At 33.0% G+C, this 22,698-nt stretch overlaps 1 protein-coding gene across 1 annotated transcript in view; it reads left to right on the forward strand.

Annotated features, from left to right (window-relative positions):
* The window catches only part of LOC126840925 (GTPase-activating Rap/Ran-GAP domain-like protein 3), an 88,988-nt gene that overhangs the window by 60,510 nt on the left and 5,780 nt on the right, over positions 1-22,698 (forward strand). Inside the window, exons 7-18 of the mRNA XM_050576947.1 lie at positions 10,709-10,775; positions 10,872-10,974; positions 13,947-14,045; positions 14,713-14,816; positions 14,883-14,994; positions 16,020-16,172; positions 17,165-17,283; positions 18,746-19,043; positions 19,554-19,652; positions 19,787-19,947; positions 20,822-20,935; positions 21,930-22,158. Of these exons, the coding sequence (XP_050432904.1) occupies positions 10,709-10,775; positions 10,872-10,974; positions 13,947-14,045; positions 14,713-14,816; positions 14,883-14,994; positions 16,020-16,172; positions 17,165-17,283; positions 18,746-19,043; positions 19,554-19,652; positions 19,787-19,947; positions 20,822-20,935; positions 21,930-22,158 (1,658 nt within the window). The remainder of the gene's footprint in view (positions 1-10,708; positions 10,776-10,871; positions 10,975-13,946; positions 14,046-14,712; positions 14,817-14,882; positions 14,995-16,019; positions 16,173-17,164; positions 17,284-18,745; positions 19,044-19,553; positions 19,653-19,786; positions 19,948-20,821; positions 20,936-21,929; positions 22,159-22,698) is intronic.

Here is a 22,698-nt window from a genome sequence, read left to right on the forward strand (position 1 = left end):
TTTTAAAGGATTTTGACAAATTGTAGTAAAACGAAAAATCATTAAAAACTATTTATAAATTCTGGAAAAAGATCATTTAGGAAATTAAATTAGAGACACACGATAGAGTATATGTAAATGACATCAATAAAACGTGGAATTATTCTTTTATGTTGTTTTTGTGTTTATATTTTTGTGTGTATGATAACACGTCCAGGTTTGAGTTTAAGCGACAACCCCTAAACTCAGTCACTTCATATTATAATAAAATAATATTTGAACATCTAGTTTAAGAATTAACATAACAGTGGTGTCTAAAAGGACAAACGATTAATAGCGAGCCAATGCCAAAATCCATTATAATCTGGCTCGTTTCAGCCTGTGTATTATTATATTATGTAAATGGGATCAGTCGGTGCCCTTGTTATGATATCGTCCAAAATCAATGACATGAAATAATTTTCCATGTGTGTTTGGGTATTTTCAAAGTCATATCATTAACTACCAGCTCAATGGAAGATTAACTAGTAAGCGATAAAAAAAATAAAACCACACCAAATAGTTACAATATAATCAATGACTTTTATGTAAGAGACAATTCATTTAAAATAGTTTCAACAATTCCTAAATGTATTATTATGAGGTTACAAAAAATATAACAGCTTTAGGATTTCCAATTATTATATTATATTGTACCCAAGTCCACTGCGTGTGCCGTATACTTGTAATTCCCAAAATGTTTTTCTATGTTGTCTACCCCAAAAACAATTTCGTTCCCGGACGCTTTGTACGGTAGATTACAAATTAAACCTAAACCGGGTACCTATTTCGAACAAATACACATGTATACTTTAGAGCCCAGACCATGTTTACCGTTTAAGCGTGGGACGCGCGTTTCCAAAGTATAACAAAAACCGACATTATACCAATAACACCACTATATATTGTACTGATTTAATATACTAGTATATATTACCCGAGAACGTTTTGAGCGGATCACACTTTAATGACTGATTATAACCGGAGAGACTAACGAAAATGTCCATGTCTTAAATTTAGCATTTAAAATGACTTTGAATCGTATAGATGAAAATTACCTATTTTTGCCAAGAGGGCAAATATTAAACGCCTTAATGGTTATATCTACAAACTACTTTGAAGCAATTTTTTTATTTTGTTTTTTGACTAAAGTCTGGTCGATGCCCCGAGTCTTCAATTGCGTTAATTTGGCCTTGTGTATGCATTGCTTAAAGTTGAGCTCGGATGATTGGTTTTAAATTAATTTATAATTTAGCTGTTCTGTCGACTATTTCTCCTTCGTTACTCCAATTCTGAAATTCAAGTTTTCTCATTAGCTGTAAATATTTATTAATAACCCGATTTATATCAGTCATGTCCTGTGTCCTTAATTATAATAAACAATTCAAACAATTTTACATTTTTATATAAGATGATCTCAATTTTCCACACATTTTTATTTCCCTAACCCCCTCTCAAACTTATTACTCTTTTACCAACTTTTGAAACTTAAATGGTAATGCATACGTTCCATTAACTTTTAAAATTTAAAATAATGTACTAAAAATAAGCAGTTTTGGATATCTATTTTTAAGTTTCAAAAGTTGGTGTACAAATAATTACTTTGGGAAGGTGTTAAAAACATAACAAATTCTAAGATATTGAGATTATATTGTTTAAAAACACTATGCAAAAGAAAAATTAAATTATTAACTAAACTCTATATGAGATATCGAGTGGCTCAGGATAAAAAATAATCATCCTGTATCCTACCGACCGTGCCCCTGAGATGAACTCTCAAATACGCCATCGGGTTACATAATGCAATCATTGAACTCAAAGTCTCGATATGGGGTCGAGGGGGGGGGGCATTATTTTGAATTGTGCGATCAGTTGACTGTCACCCGGTTTGGATAAGACTTGACGGTGTTAGATGATAACCGATCCGGCTAGGAGGCGGGAAATTGATTTTTACCGAATTTCCGGAATTCATTTACACCGTGTGTTTCTGTTCGTTTGACGGTTGAGTAATAGGTACACACGACATGAGTGTTTTTTTTTATTCTTCTGTAGAACCGCCCAAAACACCGAAAGTGCCTTTTGCAGACCGTATAAAGATATCGGCGACACCGATAAATAGATAACTTACATATCCCAAGTTGTTCGCCGAACAAACACTTGGCCGCGTAGACCGAATGACGTAGTCGTCGAATTTGCTCCTATGACCTATATTATACCCTTCCGGAGAAAAAAGACTAATAAAAAAAAATAATAAATAAACCAAAAACCTTTCCGTTAACCATTCGCCGTGACATCCCCCCGGATTTATGTTCATCCGAAAACATAATGGATAACGGATATCCAATAATGAGGCGCCATCTGACAGATGTATAATTTACTCGTCTTAAGACGAATTCAATTTGCTAAATTAATATTTTCCGTATTTTCCGATTGTTGCACTTGGTTTGAGGATTTGAGGAGAAAAAAATATTCCTGCTCAACAACAGCATTATTATTATTATTATTATTGTTGGAATATTGTTATGAGAACATTAATCATCGTCGAGGGAACGCCACTCCGTCCATTTATTATGGAGTTGGGTATAGGCAATTCCTTACACAATATTAACGTAAAAGCTAAACTGTGATGCGCAAAAATTATTAGTTCTGTAATGAGAAATCTTTTTTGGTAGTTAAATTATTTTTCGGACTATCGCAGCATCGTTGGCAGAGATTTATAAAGAAAATTTGGAAAAAAAACTGTCTCCGATTTCTTGATAAAAAAAAAAATTCCTTCTTCTCTTCTTCTTGATCTTCCAAAAATTGTCCGACAGGAGAGTTACTTATATCATCTGAAAGTCTAGAACTTGATCAGTGTCGCCTCGACGAGATTTTTATAATAATTTGATTGTTGAGTGCTTAAGAATTTTTTTCTCCATATATAAATAAAAGTTTAATTGCGTTATTAAAATAACTCGTCGAGGCGATTCAGATAAAGTTCTGAACTTTCAGACGACATAGGTAACTTTCCTGTAAGACGATTTTTTGAAGAACTGTATCGAGAAAGCCAACTCATGTTTTTAAGATTGCAGAAAACGAATTAAGATAGAAATAGTATTCGTATAAAAAATAATATTATAAGTAACAATCCAAAATGATTATTATTATAATAACAGTAAAGACAGAATAGGTTTGATTATTGAGCCACGTTTTTCGAGGTCGGCCTTGAATAAGATATTACTGAAATTAATAGAACTCGAACGAGTAGGTACTTCGTAAATGTTTCCTTTCAAATTAATAACATTTAATTATAGCACTTATATTACTGTGCGTATTTACGGCATAATTAATATTTCATACCGAACATTATGTTGTATACTGATAAAATGTATGTGTATTCGAATATTATATTATATAGCTAATAATATTAATTTATTGTATACCTCACAATTTATGAGTTCCAATTTAATCGAGCTGTGTTAGTTGGAAATTTTAATTAGAACTGTTACAATATATGTTTCAAAAGGATACATGACGTTTACGGCGAAGAAAGGTTGACGTCATATAGAATAAATTAGTGTGTTGTATATATCATCATATTTTATTGAGTTTATTTAAGACAATCAAGGCTACGGTAAGATGAGATTCAAATTTGTAAATTGAACGAATCACACAACAGGTTATTTTTATTTTTATTTCTACAAATAACAAATAGTACATTGAAATACATTTTTATTTATAGTTTCACATAAAAAAATATTTTAATTAAACACATTTTTAGTTGAATATTTCCAAACGAACTTTTATTTGAAAGTTGAAAATGAAGAGTTGAGAAATTGAAAATACATTTAAATTATTTCGTTATTTCAATTCGTTGAAATAAAAATACAATTATTGTACTTATTTTTTATTATTCTTAACGAGACAAATAAAAATATAAGGAACATTCGAAAAGTATGAATGGGAAAAGTTATAATATTCAACTTACTTTGCGGTGATTTATATAGAACAGAGACCCATTGAGGAATTCGTGATAAACATGAAAACAAAGTCGATTTTGTCCGAAACTGAAATTGGAAAAAGGGGGATTTTATTTGTACACTAAAGAGAGAAAGTTTGTGGAATTTAAAGTGTTCCCGTTTATTGTCGACTTCATTCCTGGCATGCTTGAAGTTTTAATAATTTTAACTAATAATAATATTACTACATTTCCCATTATTGGTTTATTTGATATTCGAAATACTGATTTATTTGATCAAATATCGGATTTCATCGTTAATAATATTCAGATTGACTATGAGGAAGCCACTCGGCTATTTCTAAAGAGAAACGTGTAGGCAATTTTAGGCAACTCAGAACTTTAATTGTAATGGGTAATTAATTCATTAGTTCAGTAATTAGGACTCTTTTTTGGTAGCAGTATCCTTGACAGAGATTTAAAACAAATTTGTGAGAAAAAACTGTCTCCGGATTTTTGATACGGATCTTCCAAAAATTATCTGACAGGAGAGTTACTTATATCATCTGAAAGTCGAAAACTTTTTCTACGTCGCCTCGACGAGACTTTTATAATAATTTGATTATTGAATGCGTAAGCAATTTTTTTCTATGTTTACCTTTATTTAAATAAAAAACTAATTTCGTTATTAAAAAAAACTTGTCGAGGTGACACAGATAAAGTTTTTAACTTTCAGATGACATAAGTAACTTTCCTGTAAGACGATTTTTGGAAGAGCTGTATAAAGGAAGCAAACTAATGTGTTTACATCGTAGAAATGCATGTGAGACGCTTAAGATATTTATTTGTGATGTCTCATTTCTTAAGAAAACCAAAATAAATACAATAGTTTATTCTATCATCGTTTTAAGCTTTAGCTACACCGTTAACCGACGATTGACGTTATTGTCGTTTAGTAATTGCCAAAACTGACCTTTACCACTTCTTTTTAACTGCGAAAAAAACCACCATTTGTGGTAATAGTAAACACATACAAAAACCAGCCCGGTCGTTTTATTTTGGGAAAATATCTACTTTCAACGGACAATAAAGGCAATCCAGATGTGCCTTTTCTCACGTCTCGCGCTAGTTTAGCGAATAAAGAACCAATAATAACCTGCGTTCAAAACTTTACACCAAAACTTTGTCTGTCTATATACTTACATAAAACTAAATATTAAAAAAAAAAAAACAGTTTTTATCAGACATTGTGTAACACTTGATAAAAGCGGAAGACCAAATGAAAACAAAATTATTCATTTTTATTTGCCAAAAATAAAAATGTTTGTATTAAAGGCACACATATTATGTGTTTTTCATTTTGAAAAATATAAAATTTAATCGGAATCTGTTATGTATTTAAAAAAAAAAAGTATTTACTTATGATGTAAACGACGCTTTAGTTTTAATTGAACAGTTAGTAAAGAATTACCAATGAATAAGTTCAATATGTAGAAGTATCAATATGCCATAAAACGAATTTTTAATTTTTTGTTTTTTTTTTATGTAAACAAATTGCGCTTTTACATTGAAACATTTATAAATTTAATTTATATACATAATTACAAAAAAAACTAAATTTTTTAAAACTGAAAATCTGTTTTCACCTAATAAAGAGGTCAACAATAATTCCTTTAATGATTTTAATATGGGTTGACGTATTGTAAAAATTGAGTTGGGCAAATAGAAAAAAAAAATTATCATTTTATTCTACTATCAAATAATTTCCTCTTGTTCCGTTCACGTTGGCCATATTTTTTGGACAATCGACCACGAAGCACTTGGCTATAACAAAGCGTAAAACAGCAAAAATCATATTTTGATAAGGGCGTGCCTAAGCCCTAAGTATAGTCTAGAGATAACTCACGACCGAAACTCGTGAAACGATAAAACCAACACTTGAAAGTGCGAACACGCGAATTTCAAATAAAATTTTACTAGCTAGGAACTACAAAAAATAATTATGTCAAACAATGACTTCAGACCGCCACTTGTACGTCTAACAGGCTGTTAACACGCCAGTGTTGGTCTTGTGTGTAATTATATTTATTCAATGACCTAACCGGCGAAGGGTAAAATTCATATAACAAACTCGTATTAGGACAATATACAGGGTGATCAATTTAACGTAAGACAATCATTTTCTAGGAATGTAATAACAATTTTCATAGGTCATCTTTTTGAAACCAAAGACACTGTAGTACAAAAAATAGATATTATTATGTAAATTCGATATTTGTAAACGTACGTTTTCAAAAGGATAAAAATATGTTAATCGTTTCCATTCAACAAGCAGAGAAAGTAACCACAAAACGATTTTTTTTTTTTTACCCGATTTCAGGGCAATATGTTCTTATCTTAGAACGCGGTCAGAGCAAATCGTTGGCATATTGAAATCTTACACAAACGGAAATTTCAAATCAAATATTATAAAGCTTTACAGCGAGATACTTGCCCAAAAAAAAAAAAAAAAATGAAGTTTATTGCGATGCTCGTGACGTCGTACGCGATTCTCGGATAAGCACCGCACCGATTTAGTGTAAAAATAATACAACAATATCAGTCGATCTAGGCTACCCCCCGGAGTGTAGTCTAGCTGTGCACAAACCATTTGAATTGTCACAATAGAGCCTCGAGGAATAAGGTAAAAATGTAAATTCTCAACGCTTATAAGTTATAACTAAACTTTATTCAAATGTCTCGGACGGTATCTTTTGGGAACAAAGCCAAAAAACGACTTATAACAACGGCAGCCTTTAAACGGTGGTGCACATTCAATGTCAATTCCCGGCACAAAAGAATGGCGTTAAATTATTAAAGTGATTATCGTTTAATTGACACGTCTAGACGAATAATAAAGGACCAAAAAAGAAAAAAGATAAAATGTGAATCTCGAGAAACAAAAACATTTGTTTGATGTTATTGTTACGCTTTTGAGTGGACGACAACTTTTGAAATCACTCTCAGAGTTGCATTCAGTGTTGTGTATTTTGTTTCTAATTGGATAACCAGCGATAAAAAAATAATACATTAGCCCTCTTCTGCCACCTACTAATGATAATTAAGTATAGCATCATCCCGGTTCGTTGACAATCAGCTTCGGATTAAAAAAAAGGGTTGAGTATATATTTTAATCTCGAAATATAATTTTATAAAATATTTTCCCCTTTATATCGTCGTTAAGCCAGAAACGTAACCAATAAAAATAAAATTGTTTAACAAAATAAACTTTAAAATACTTGAGATTATATTATACAGCTTCATTGAGATAGATTTTAATATTCTTAAAAAACGGTTTTTGCTTGTAATTTTATTTTAATCTACTTAGTTAAATCTCAACTGGGCCCCAGAAATTAAGGTTAAGCAATTTAGCAACTCAAAAATGTAAACTTCCACATTTGTTTTTGTAAAATTTCACCATTTAAAATCAAATATTTTATAAGCCATAATAAGAAATGTGCAGTTTTGTTTTCTTATTAAATTAATTAAACGCTACAGCGCAAAATGTGGCAGTTTAATATTTTTTTTTTACGGGTGTCACATCCGGTTAACAATTATTATGTTAAAACACCTCAAATCGAAATAAGGAAGTCTCGAGTTTTTAACCGTAAAATTAAAGAAATTCAATATAGATACAAATTTGTATTATAGAGGCGTCCTCGGTTGGGTTATGACTTGTGCAGCAGACCATTTTGTAGTTGATAAAAATTACAGCAATAGACCTGTAGCCTTAACTAAAAGTAACCTAGTTATTCTCTACGCCTCATGGAAAAACATTGAACCGTGGATATTTTATCACAGAATTTATTCTGTGATGTTATCTCGTATCACATGAAAGTGTAACGCTAAAATGGCAACATGAAATCACTTGTATCCAGCCCAATAACGTATCCATGTTAAAAATCCAAATTTTGAGTTGTAGTAGTCTTTCGTCAAAGAGTGCGGCGATATATGCTTTGGTTGTGCCGGATTAACGGATGGTTATTTTTTACACCCTGTGGGTCAGTATATAAGATTGTAAACTCATCAAGATCATCAAACAGCAAGGACGGACCGTGACAAGTTGATGGATCGAACGGATGACCGGGCAAGTAGGTACTACCTGCATAGTGAAAGGCCTCTGTTGGGGTCTGTAACTCGAGACCGGATTTTGATGTGCGTTGTATGTCGGACAGCATAAATAAATCCGGCCGCGTTAAGTAATTGCAGTGGATCGCGCCCCACTAGTAAAAACGCAATTAATTCCGGCAAACGTCCAATGATCGAATTGGGGTTTGTATTTGATTAAACGCTCGCCAATTCCAACAATAATAATTATTCTGCCGGACAGCACAAATCGTTCGTGATAAGACTTGACGATGGCGCGCAAAGTTAGCTATTATTGTTTTTATTTTTACCATTAACTAAGATAAATAGTGCTCCTGCCGGAAATTACGGTCACGGTTCCGGTGTTCAGTCCCTTTGAAAATCCTGTAACACAGGTTGATTCGTTAAGGATAAGACACCGGGTTTTTCTTAAAACAATTATTGCGATTCTTCGGGGTTTTTTTTCTTGAAAAAAATGTTTGTATATTTTATTTTGTACTATGTTTATATACATTAAACGTAGTACTAAACGTTTACCTTTTTTTAATATTTTCCAGAAACTTGAAAATGGTAACGTATATAATATTTAATTTACTTTTTAAAAATTAAGAATAATTTTCCACTTTTGGATAGTTACTTTTAAAGTGTAAAATATACAAAGAGTTACTCCACATCCCATCCTAGATTTTCACAGCAATTTTTAAAGTAATTATCTAAAGCCGATTACGACCAGTCAAAATGTTTAGCAAATTATTCTTCATTCACAAAGCGAATAAATTATATTTACTACCGAGTTTTCAAGTTTTAAAAGTCTACAGAGCTCTAGAAAAATAAATAAGAATTTAAAAAAAATTAAATATTGTAAGATAGAATCAACTTGAGTGTATCGAAAAAGAGAAACTATTCTTAAAAAATCACCTTGTCTATTGTCGCAACTATAGAGGGGGTTGGGGGGGGGTTAAGAAAGTTCAAATCCTTTTAAATAGTTTGGACTCTAACAAAATGTCAGCAACTAATCAGGCATAGCCCCCTGAGTAAGGTTCATCTATTTTACTGGGATCAACTTAAGATATTTATAAATACAAATGATTTTGCAGTTAAATAAATATCTTAGTATAAAATAGCGCGAAGGTATGTTTGTGTATATATATATATATATATATATATATGTGTATATAGTTAGGTTAGGTATTTTTAAAACGGACTATTGAAAATACAACTCATAAATATAAGCTGTTACAGTCGTGTTCATCTAATTAGCGAGAGCAAGCTGCTTAATTAGTTTAAAAATTCAATCTGTAAAATTGGACCTCTCGTTTTGCATTCGGATTTAACGCGAATGCTAATATCATTAAAATTAAATGTCACAAACTTTGGTCACAGCAGAATTTGTGTGTTTCGTTTTGTAATTTTTTATTTTGCTAAAGTTTTTGTCAATAAGATTTATTTGACTCGGTACGAAAACTTTCTGCTTGCGTTCTGTAATTAAATGGAACGTTATTCGTCTATTTGCAAATTACATTTTTATTGTTAATTAACATTAAATGTATAATAAATTAGATAAAAATATCTACATAAAGTGTGCCAATTTTTCTAAACGCAAGTTCATAACAATTGTATATACTTAGATAATATTAAGATGTATATGTACCTTAGAATATATTTTAGGTACCTATTTATATATATGAGATACAACGTGAACTGTGCTCTCGATATCTTTGTTAATTTTCCTATTATAGGAAGAATAAATAGGGCAATTTAGAAGAAAGAATGTCTGTAATGTTGAGCCAATACAATAACTCGAATAATCTCAGAAGCCAATGTTATCAAATAGGTCGTAAATTAAAAGAGAGAAAATATTTCATACATAAATAAATGGACATTCTTTATACTCAATATAATAATATATGCAAAATAATAAATTAAAAGTAATAATTGAAATACATTGTGTTATACATTTATACATGGGGTTTTTAAATTTTATGAAATTGGTTTTTGTAAAATAAATCTATAAAATATTTAAATATAATAAAAATAGGACCTCTTCTTATAACTAATTACAGAATTCAAAGGTTTAACGTTTAAACATATTGTCCTTTATCTTTAAAAAAAGTTTATTTATTAACAATTTTTTTTATCTATTTAGCTAAAAATATTAAACCAAACAAACATACAAATAAAAAAATATATATATATCATAATATAACGGGTATAAAATATATTATGTAATAATTATGTACAAATTTTATATTATTTAATGTATAATACATTTGTGCATTTCATAATATATTCATATTATGAAATGCTCTTATTTATAAGAGCATTTAAATATTTTATTTAAACGTTTATTTATTAACATCTTTTATATAATTGTAAATCTGCAAATTACAGCTATGCGGATTAGTTAAATCGCCAATTATAAATTATCTATTAAAAAATGAATTTGAAAATTCCACATAAAATATTTCATACTGAAACCCCTAATAATTATGCATTTATAAGGTTATAATAGATTATAATAGTCTCACTAAGTTCACAATTATGTTTCCACTCGTTTATTTACAGTTTTCACAGCAAATTCTAAATCCTGATTAACTTGTTTATTAATTGAATACTTTTATTTTTCAGCAACTTTCCAGCAATGGACAAACTGGAAAAAGGACCAAAGGAGATCTTCGCACCAGACATTCAAAAGGTATACAATATTTCTGAGACTACTCTTATTGCGCATAACAATTAGTTATTATCATAATATATTTATAAGTGTATAACTATTTGATATTTTAAACAGGACTTACTGTTGCTGGAAGAACAAGAAGGTTCTGTCAACTTTAAATTCGGTGTCCTGTACACCAAACCTAATCAGCTCACTGACGACGAGATGCTGAGCAACGGTATGTTTATCACATTTCTTATATTGAGAACAAAACCAGAGAACGCGCAGTTTAGTTTTAATAAAAAATTAAAAAACCTAAACTATTGGCGTTCGTAAACGGTATTATCTGTAAAGGAAAGTAATCGACGATTAAACGGAAAATACTAAGTAATACCGTCCAAAACAACAAACTTAGTTTACACTTTGTGTAACTCAATTAGTTTTCGAAAAGTACGTTTGCGGTTTGTGTGAAAATTGTAACGAGCGCGTTTCGGTTTGAACTAGATCCAAACGTGGTATAATCATTATTCCCTATATTATATTACTATTATTATTATTGTTAGTAATGACTGTTTACAAACTTTATTCCGAAAAATTTCACTCCTAGTCGGCTATCTCGTACTATTTGACCATAAACAAAGTCCGCTCACGTCACACTGTCGCCAAGTAACTTGTTACCATGTTGGATATCTAGAAAGTAAAAGTTTGCACTTGGTCGGGATGTGCGGAGAACCGTGAAAATATTCTCTTCCGGTTGCCGGAAATATCGGCTTTTAATGACGTATAATATATAATATATACGTATATAGTATATACATATATGGGACATTCTGGGTCAAACCACGCGGTCGTCGGGCCGACCTCTTCAAATTTTTTTTTTTATTAACTTCTTTTGGTCTAATATAAGATCTTTATTTTTTTTAAATCATATTTACCCCTAAAATAGAGGTTTTTAAAGTTATTTTTCTCGAATATATTTCGACCAGTTTTAAAATTCTGAAATGTTTATCATAAAATCAGAGACTCAAATCAAATATTTTCGTCTAATAACGAGAATGGGCGGAGATTTATTTCTATTTTATTTTTTTTTAGTAATGAAAATTTTTAAAATCTGAAAAAAAATGTATGATTTTATTTTTAGTTTTATTTGTAAGGCACATTTTTCACTTTTTTCTCCCAAAATATGCAACAAATCAAATTTTACCATGACAAGTTTTATTTTATTTTTTTAAATAAAATAACTAGTCGAAATTTGAAAAATAACTTAAAAACCTCTATTTTAGGGATACATATGAGTGATAAAATTGTCGAAAAAATAAAGGTCTTATATTACACCAAAATATTTTTCTTTACGGCGACGGTTATCCGATGTTGTTTTTTAGTGTAACCGTCGATTGCCTTTGGTTCAAAAAAATACCTTTAGTTATTGTGTACTCGACTGTATTTTCTTAGGCGTGCTCGTCGTATTTATACGTCTCAATTGGTTTCTTTTCGTCGAACACGATATAAGTTTTTTATAAATAATAATAACAATAACAATAATTTCACACTCGCCTAACTTTACAATGTGTAGCCTACCTACGAAAGTAATACCTATAAAAATATAAGCTCAATAGCGAACAAAGTTAAAAAAAAAAAATTGTTTTTATTATAAATTGAAAATCAACCTCTATGCTTGTTAGGTTTAAAAATTATAAAACAATTTCTTTGGATATTGAGCTAAGGCTAGACATTTATCACAAAAAAAACTAATTGAATTTAACAATATTTGTTGTATACTTATTAAAATTAAATTGTTATTGACCAGTATGTTGTGACATTTTTTTTAATATAATTTGAATCACACGATTAAATAGTAACCAAAACGGTAATCTTTATGTACCTGGTAACTTGTGAACCTAATTTTTATTTTCGCGCCAAACCCTATCGTTTTGAATTTACTAGATGTTTAAAAAAACCTCTCTCTAGTCTCTGGGGGCAACTTGTGTGGTAGCGTTAGGTCGGTAGACAGCTATAAGCCCAAAAATGCTAAATCTAAACCGTCTAAGCCCCAATCGGCGGGAATAACGGACGTTAAACGTAAGAGAGAGAGAGAGAGATGTTAAAAAAAAACGTACCTCCTAAATAATGAATCTAAATCAGTAAAACATTTTCTCTTGACTTATAGACTTAAGTCATAAAATTTGTTTAAAAATAATTGTTGAAAGACTCCATTAAAAAATGCTGTATATACAAAACGGCGATTTTAAAGTTTTTGCTTTTAAATTAGTTTACAGTACTCGACGCTCTCCAGCGGTTTAATTATGGTTATCTATTATTTTAACTACCCCGTTTTTACCGAACAAAAACCTTGCTATTTGCTTGATCAGATTATACAGTAAACCGGATTTGGCTAAAAATAATTACTAAAACATTTTTTTAATCAATCAAGACGTCGGCACAGGTATTTTATATAACTACCAAATGTCTGAGACAGTGATAACGTCAATAATTTTATTTATAATTACTTTTATTATTATCTTTTTTAGGGGGCCTATCCATTGCGGTTTTCTGTGAATGGAAAATTTGTAGATTTGACTAGGCTGGGTCTAAGGGGGAGGGGGGGCAAAACACCAATCAACCTGTTCCCAAAACGATTGATAAACCGAATTTTTCAACATCGTTTAAAATACTTTCACATAAAATGGCATTCTAATTATGTAATTTTTCACTATTTCTTTCTCGTTAAATAACGGTTTAACGATATTACGAATTCTTATAAATTACTGTATCATTCCTCCATTCATAAGATGAATAGGGATCATAGGGATGATGGGCTATGACTCAAATTCGACGAAGGTAAAATAAATTGTTAACCATTCACTCTATATAGTAGTATGTGTGTTCGTTAGTCGTTACACAAACTTTCAGACTAGGTTTTTGTGAACAATTTCGGTTAAACGTATGTGTAATGTGGGAGTTTTCTCTCGATTGGCCACTAATATGTCGACGCCAAGATAGTAATGCGTTCTCCGCCTGTATTCGGACTCGTTGATGAACAAGCGCGGTGCTATATTATGTGTGGAATGGCAGACGTGGGAGTCGCCTTCGATAGAAAAATATCTAAGTTCACCCACGTGTCCGCATATAGTATATTTTATAAAAAAAAATTGTATCCTTGCGCAGTTTCTTGTTTTTTTTTTTTTCATATATTATACTTTGTCTTCGCAGAAAACGGCAGTGAGGAATTCAATCAGTTTGTCTCGCTGTTGGGCAACCGAGTCCGTCTGAAAGGCTGGGACAAATACCGAGGAGGACTGGACGTTAAAGGTAATTAATATTAAGGACGATTGTTACCGACGGCGTGCCCTTTAAAGACGATATTCGTAAAGAAATTTCCAATTTACTATCATGCATGGTCGCTCTGGGAAGAAATTCTGATTCAGATTAGGCTAAGACCGGCTCTTCGAATCCAACTTCATTTGTCGGGCTATTTGCATTACCTCTATCTAAATTAGGTACTCAAATAGTTGGACAGACGGTGCTTCCAAGTATTCTCCCTTTCATTGTAAATACCGAATAAAACAAAGAAACTATATTGTTTTATAGTAAAAACACGAATAATGCAAAGTTTAAACTATAAGATAGTTAAATATATATTTTTTTGAAATTAGTATCCACGGAGAAGGGTTGACTGCGTGGCGAGGAGAGGGTGGTGAAAACGGTGAGCCTCAGGTTGTTGGAGACAAGTTCAGTGGTTTTAAGTTTTTCGAGGGGAGGGCCTCGAGTGTCCAGTTGTGCAGTTGACCGTTTGTTGCCAGACCCTCCCCTCTCCCCCTCTCGTCTTGTAAAAACACACACGACGAAGGCGGGCTGTAATATATATATTTCACAAGCTCTTCACGTGGTACCCGCCAAAATCAACACTAGGTTGACTTGTGTGTTTTATATATTATATATATATATATATATATATATATTTTTTGGCGATCCGCAGGGGACATGACAGGCGATTACTCGGCTTACACTATTTACGAGGGTCACGAAATCATGTTTCACGTGTCCACCATGTTGCCGTACTCCAAAGACAACCGACAACAGGTGATACTTGGCAAACTGTTTGTTTTTTTGTTTTTTTTTAATACAAATTTGTAATTTGTTTTTCAGGTCGAACGAAAGCGTCACATCGGAAACGACATCGTGAACATAGTGTACGTGGACGGCGGTACCTCGCAGATGTCTCAGTTTAATCCGGCGTTCATTAAGTCGCAATTTACACGTATCCTTTTAATCTTTGTGCCAAAGTCCAATAACCTGGCGACGAACCCTAAGGAGGCGCTTGCCGGGTTCCCGTGTGTAATCGTCAACACTTTTGGACGGAATTCCCTCGCAGCGTTTTGTGGTGTACCTCGGGTGTTGTGTAATTAGCTTCGTAGCCTATAATTAAACACAATTTCGCCGAAGTACCTATATCTGGTGTATCTGTATCTAGGTAGGGCTATTCCTGGGAGTACTTGTATTTCCTCAATCGGTGTTAGTTTGAGCTACAGATGTGTTGTTGTGTGTCAGAGCATAGCGTAAACATATCCAGAGCTGTAACATCATAATATTATAATGCCCTGTATTCAGCAACGAAGCAATAATAAATAAAGGCAAGCGACAGTGAGACCGCTTTAAATATAAATAAATAATTTCCCAAAGGTCGTTAAACACTGCACAGTATAATCCGTATTCCTTATCGACCATACAAATCAGTATATAAATTCAAGTTAACCGTTAAGTCATATTATGTTTACCATCACAAGGTAGTGAAACAAATTCAAAATATATACATCAAAGCAATGTAATTTCGTCATAACGGTCACACTACAGCTTGCCTTTTCAGAGTGAGAGGGATGAATCGCCCTGAGCTCGTTTCTATTGGGATAAGAACACTAGTTGTATAACATGATATTATAATCTACCCGTGCCGACAGCGTCATACCAGAGACAAAGCCAACTGAAGTGAATTACAAAGAAAGTGCTGTATAGATAGAAAATTAAACGATAGGTGATTATTAGGGATGGTCGAGGTCGTTTCAACAACATGATGGGCTTTTAACATGCTAATTTATTGTGATCGCAGTTTGAAGTCTTCGTTTCGCTTAACGCTTAAAACCATAAATTATAGAGGTAATAATGTCTAATATAATAGTCAATACGGTATCCCAGTTACGGTATTCAGCGCAACGCTGTGGTGGAATTTAAAAATAACTACATTACTAAAGAGACAAGTTTTCCTTTCAATTTCAAAAATAAAAACAGACGTGTTTGCTTTGGTTGCATATGATTCTGTAGAAAAATGGTATAAACTAGTGATTTATTCCGAAGAATCAGTGCCGCTTTTTGGACCCTCGTTACCTTGCCCGCCAATCTTCAAGGACCCACAAGAGTTCAGAGAGTTTTTGATTGTTAAAAGTAAGTACGCATAACGCATAAGACTGTACGAGAAAATTTCGCTTTTTTTTTTTTTGGAGTTAGGGCCAGAAAAATAAAAATAAAATGCGAAATTTTGTTGTACATTGTAATTATTGCTTAAGTATATAACAATAGTAATAACAATAATAATAGTATATAGTCAGAACAAAGTAAGTTAATAAAAATAAACTCTGTTTGAAAACAAATTTTAAAAACACATACGAAACAGGCGGAAAATACCAAAAACAGTGATTTTTTTTTTTTTACAACTTGGGAGGCGATTTTTAAAATAGCTAGACTTGCCAGAGAAACTCTGAGGTCAGATTCCAAAAATATAGTTCCAAAATCGTGTTGAACAGTGTAATCGACGATTAATTAATTTTTAGTTTGCCATACTCGGCAACAGTACATGTTTTAACCTAACCTAACCTTATCAAGTATGCGCAGTATCATGGAGGTGGTTAAAAAATGCATATAATTATTGTACAGAAAGGGTTATGGCAGCGTATAAAAACGATAAATGCCGCGGCCGTGTGTGAACATGCCGTTAAAGTTTTACACTGGTTATAATGTAATTTTGTCCCCTTTTGGCGGTGGTATTGTGATAAAATTTAAATTTTAAACGACCCAACGGTATGACCGACAGAGTGGGCCTTATCCCAAAGGTTAGACACATGCTCGCACTTTTATGTTTCAAAACGCATTGTATAAAATATATTATAATGGCAGCCGTTAAATAAAGTCGGTTTTTTGGTTTTTACGGCTGTCTATTGAAATTCCATTCACGTCTCGGCGTCACAAGAACTGCAATTTTATACAATTTTTGTTTTATCTTAAAATACACATATGTATAAGTTTAGCATCAATAAGATGTAAGAAACCCGCACTTAATGCACGACTCGTTCTTATAACTGTTGCACAATGTATTTATTTATTTTTAACGACCAGTGTCAGCTTTACCATTGCAATTTTTTTTTTGTTTCAATTTTCAGTGATAAATGGCGAAAAGGCGACGTTCAACACGCCCACCTTTGCGAAAAAACGCGAACGGACACTTGACATGCTCATCAAGGACCTCTACTCGGATTACATGACAGACTCCAGCAAAGTGGTAAAGTTCAAAAAATGATAAACAATTGAAATTAAATACTTTCGGCTTGCGTTTCTGTATAGCGAGGCGAGATTTCAGACAATACAATATAAAATACTATTGTTATTATTATATTATTTAAGCTATCGAGATACAAACAACAGTCGAAATTAATAACGAAAAGAAATAAAATTAATAAAAAAAGTGAATATGTTTACAAATTACAACAATACTATAAAATAGATGTTATGGGCAAAGGAAAACAACAAATTTGTTTAATTTTAAACAAATAGTAATTAAACATCTTCAAACTAAATACTAAAATAGATGTAATCGCGTTTCATTGAAACATCCTTCGAGCAATTTATTTAGACATTTTTGCTGGTAAACTTGTTGTTAGTATTCAAACGGCGACCGAATATAAATATAGTTAAATTTGTATGTCGCATTACCTTAAGAAAAAAATGCAGACCTAAATAAAAACCGATACATGTTGGGAAAACGTACAACAAATTACAAGTACTTAATGTTTTATTCTGGTTTAATGCTCGTTTAGAAAGTTATACGAAAGAATAGAAAATTGAGGTTAGTACAAATGCGATTCGCCTTGCTCCCAAGAGTTTTGACTTTTACTAAGAAGTATATTAAATGCTCCGAGTGGTTCATTTTTTATTTTTACTTTTATATTTGTTATATCATTTGTATGCCCTGCTCGAGTACACACATTATGTCACATGCTGTGACCCCTCTTTTAAGATAAGCATTTTGCACTGAATAACAGGGAATAATTTTTTTTTAAGTCATTATTTTTTTACTTTAATTTTGAAACCTTCAATTTTTGACTTATTGAAAAAAGGAAAACGGGGAGCTTATTTGGGTGTCCCCCAGATGGCCAATCACCTATTACTTACCTAAATATGTTTATGTATTATAAAGTCAACGGCAAGGGTTTCTGGTCGGTTTGGCTTGGAGTTTGACGAACCGCGTTTGTTTTTGGTGTTTTATTTTACTGTAAACCGTCAACAGTTCTCACGGCGATTAATCGTCGTTAAAAGTGTTTTAATTAATTGTTTAAGTCTCAAGCGTTAAACCAACCTTTTAGTAGCTATAAAGTGGCGTTTCTCGTGACGCAAAAGAAAGAGGAAAAGAAGAAGAATGAAAGAAAAGGGTTAGTGATAAAACTTATCACTGTGTGGTTGAGGCGGCGAGGGGATGATAATAATAAGGGGGGATCGATCATTTCTGGATAACTGATTAGAGATAGAAAGATCATCTGATCATAAGACATGTATATTTTATTTGGCTATTTTTAATTTCATGTTGCCATTTTCGCGTTACACATTCACTTTCAGTTAGAGATAAGATATACCATATCAATGATTAAATGTTTTCCCGTGGAGTGTGGAAAATAATTAGGTTTTTTTTTATACTTATTTACATTAAACAGCCGTCTTTAAGTGCTGGAACCATTATTGTTTTGCAGACAATGTTGAACAGGAGGGCATTTAGTGACGTGCTGCCGGACCCACCGAGAAGTTCCAGGCGCAAAGAAGAAGCCAGGCAAGTGGAGTTCGTCCGGATCGGACAAGCGCTGAAGTTGGACACGATCGTCAAAGGAGACGCGCCGACCAGTCTGGCCACGACCGGGCTTTTTAAGCGCGCCCCTTGGGAACCTCAGTGTTTCTATCCGGACTTTTGCTTTGACATCGCTTGCGGCGACTCGTGGGGCGACACCCGGTTGATAATAGCAGCCGAATCCGGCGGAGTGTATCTCATCGAAGGTAAATATAATTTTATTATTTTTTTTTTTTTTTACCGATAAAACCACCACCCAATGCAACGGCACATGCCTTTTATCGAATTGGACGATACGGACAAGATGTAACCCTGGCGAAATAAGTGGCAAATAAGTAACTTCTACAAGTTATTTTCGAGCTGGAGAAGTTAGGTTCAGCCAGACGTAAATATTGTGCAAATTTCAGACGTCAAATGAGATTGCCGTCAATATAAAAACATTATCCACCAACACACACGCTGGCAAAATTTTAGAGAAAAATTCAAATCCGCATAGGCACTATCGATGGATATAGGAATTGCACACACACGCATACACAGAATGCCAAGTTGTTCTCTTACATATGATACCAATTATTATTATTTCAGGGAACCGTAGGTTTTTTTTTTAAGAGAGTTTAACATTATTCCTTTCTATATCTAAATTCATTTAGAAATTGTATATGTATATATATATTCTATTTTTTGCTATAAACTGCGGTGATTGATTTTGACAGACGGCGTGTCTCAACGGCAAATATTCGATAAAGTCATCCAGGCCAATCAGCTGAACGTGGTCGAGGCTCACGGCATCCTTTTATTTAGGGCGGAAAAAGGTACGTGATGTATAACACCTTCGTTAGGTCGTTATAGTGAACGTTTCTAACGTTGGTTTTTTAACGGCCGCGATACAGAGATGGACTTCGGCTTTGAGTTTAATTCTTATTTCTTTTTTTTTTTATTATCGCAGGACGTGATAGTAAAATATACGTGTTTAGACTGTCCGAGTTCGAGGCGGACGCGCAGAGAGAGGTGAAGAACAAACTGGACATAAAAGACCATAAACTAGAACGGACCCGAGGATGCAGCATGTACGCCGTCAGCAAACAAGGCGGTTCGCGGCTTAAAATGGTAAAAACTCTTAACGGTTTATAGGAATATCTATTTTTTGTGCACATAAACATAATAATATACTGTACCTACTCGACCGACCGACTAAATCGCGTTAACAAGCAGTTCAGACGGGCCAATAGTCGAGCAGAGATTGAATCCGTAGAATCCCTGACTGAGGGGATGGGGAGGTTCGAGGGGCGCATCCCTGAGCTCGGACATCTCTAACCTATCGAACAGATAGGGAGCACGTTCTCGATAACCTGTCCCGAGACGTTTGCTTATTCGCTGACGATTTAGATGGAATAAAATTACCGAGCGTAAAGATTATCTACCGCCTACTCGGTTAAAGCGCATAAAATTAAATATATATATTAGATATATTTTATTTTAATGATGTGACCGACAATTGCAATTTTAAAAGTTGTGAAGTCTACATATAGTTGTCTAAATATAATTGACTTATGTTCGTTTTTGCTTATATTAAAAAGAGATCTTTTTTTTTATAAAAAAAAAGTTAAAACTATTATCAGTGTCCGTTCATCGAATTGTAATGTCCGTAAATGTTTCGACCGACATTTATTGCATTCAATCCATTTCCCAAATAAACAGTTCATATAGGGTATTAAGTTATATTATTACATGCAAATTATATTTTGTCATTTTAAATGCAGTATTGTTTATGTCGAAAACGACCGAAAATTAAAAATAATATTACGGTAAACCACGTTAAACTAGCAAATAGCCCACTATATATTCGGACACCGCTTCAGAAGGGGTAAAGGGGGAGTTTTGACTGTATAATTTTGCGTTTACATTAAAATATTATTATTGAATCTGTTTGAAACTTGTGTCAATAATAACAATAATAATATTTTTTAATAACGTGGCACAGGTGGTTTGTGTGAACCGTAAGCTGACGTTGATGCAATGGAAACACTCGGCGGCTTGGACGGCTTGGTGTCCGGCCAGCGATACCGACACTGTCGAAGGGTTCGTCTGCCTTAGGGTAAGTGTTGATGCTTTCAATAACAACAATAGTATTGCCATAGCAAGCAATGCCGCGACTATAGATACTCGGAGACCCTCTTAAGTCATATACAAATCAAGGAATCATCCCAAAAGCACAGTTTTATGTACTCAAATATGTATCAGATACGGTAATTCCGTATCATCGTATTTCCCAATTAAAATAGTCGTTATCCAAGGCAGTGTGATCTTTCTCCTGATCTATTCAATGTTTTTGTTTACTATCAAAGCCACTTATGCAGATGACTGCAATACTCTACCATGGAAACGACCCCAAAGTAATTTCAAATTCCGCTCAAACACATCTAAAACTATGATGATGTCATCTACATGGAGAATTAAAATGAATTCCGAAAAATCCATATGCGTTAGTTAATCAAAACTGCCCACTAACTTGGCCACTATGGCGCCTATCACTTAAGTAAAACTGGTTATCTACAGTTTATTACCTTCTCTATCACAGAGTAATAACAGAATAAACTTTTGTTTTTTTGCCAGCTTATACTGCCATTGGCCCCTTCTGCTCGTTAGAACCCTTGGTTGAATAATTAGGAAACAATAAAAAAATAGGGACTTCCAAATATTTAAATACTTTTTATTGCTTGTACCGTGGGCGACCACTTTTGTGAACCTCAAAATCTCACTTTACCAATTAACTTTCTGTTGAGCCAATGATAGCAGCTTGGCGTACATTGTTCTCGTTGTTGAACTATACCTTGTATCTACGTCTGACATCGGTAACTAGTGTTTTAAAGCTCAGTGGCTGTATTATTTAGTCCATAGACGCCTATCATACTTGTACCTACCTATATGAGCATCTCGTTTGATTAATTGTACGATATATTAATGTGATTTGGCCTGGTCTGAATGATGCTTGCCTGCCTCCCCGTTAGGATAAGGGGTGTATTTAGTTTTCAACGTACGGATATTATTTAGGATCACCCGTCATTTGTCTAATGGATTGTTGTTCGTAGGAGTTCCAAATAGCCGAGCAACCATCAATCATAACGTTAATTGAGTCGGCTGGCAACACGGACACTTGTAGCATATGCGTCGGATACAAACATCAGTTTGACATCATCCAAGACGGTGCGGGTACGGCGCAACGGTTGTTCGCCATCCAGGAAGGAACCAAAGCGCATCTAGTGTCGGCAACGGATCTGCTCGAAGACGAAGAACCCGAATTGGTGTTATGCTACAACAGTGAGTGTGTTTTAGTCAAATACAATTTATATATTATATAACTGGACGTCGAGTCCATCTAAAGCAAAATCACAGGGCACATACTCCACAAATATTATCGCTGTGCGTGTACTTGTACACTCCCACCGCCAGTTATACACACACAGCGATGATATATTTTTCAAAAATAATGATAAATACTTAAATAATATTTCATTGAACTAAACTATTTTGACAAAATATAGCATACCCGAGACAAGAGTCGAGATAGTTATCAAGAATTTTATTTTGAAAAAAACCAACAGTCTTATGGAAAATAAACGCTTTTAAACACTTAAGCCAAAGTGTTCTTTTTTTTTTGTTTATGATTATTATAATATAATTTTTATAATAATAATTAATAACTGTTACGATAATTTGTTTTATATATTTTGACAGAAAATCAAATAACATACTGAAACTACACACATGTTTCAATAATATTGCCTAAATATTATAAAATTGATTCGTGTTTCAGTTATTTGTATTTATAAACATTTCATTTCCTGTCAAAACTCGATT

Source organism: Adelges cooleyi, unplaced genomic scaffold, assembly GCF_023614345.1.
Source record: "Adelges cooleyi isolate 19-005CV unplaced genomic scaffold, UGA_ACOO_1.1 ACOO_flye_CR_arks_rails_tigmint_CR_PRNA_108, whole genome shotgun sequence".
Lineage (NCBI taxonomy): Eukaryota > Metazoa > Arthropoda > Insecta > Hemiptera > Adelgidae > Adelges > Adelges cooleyi.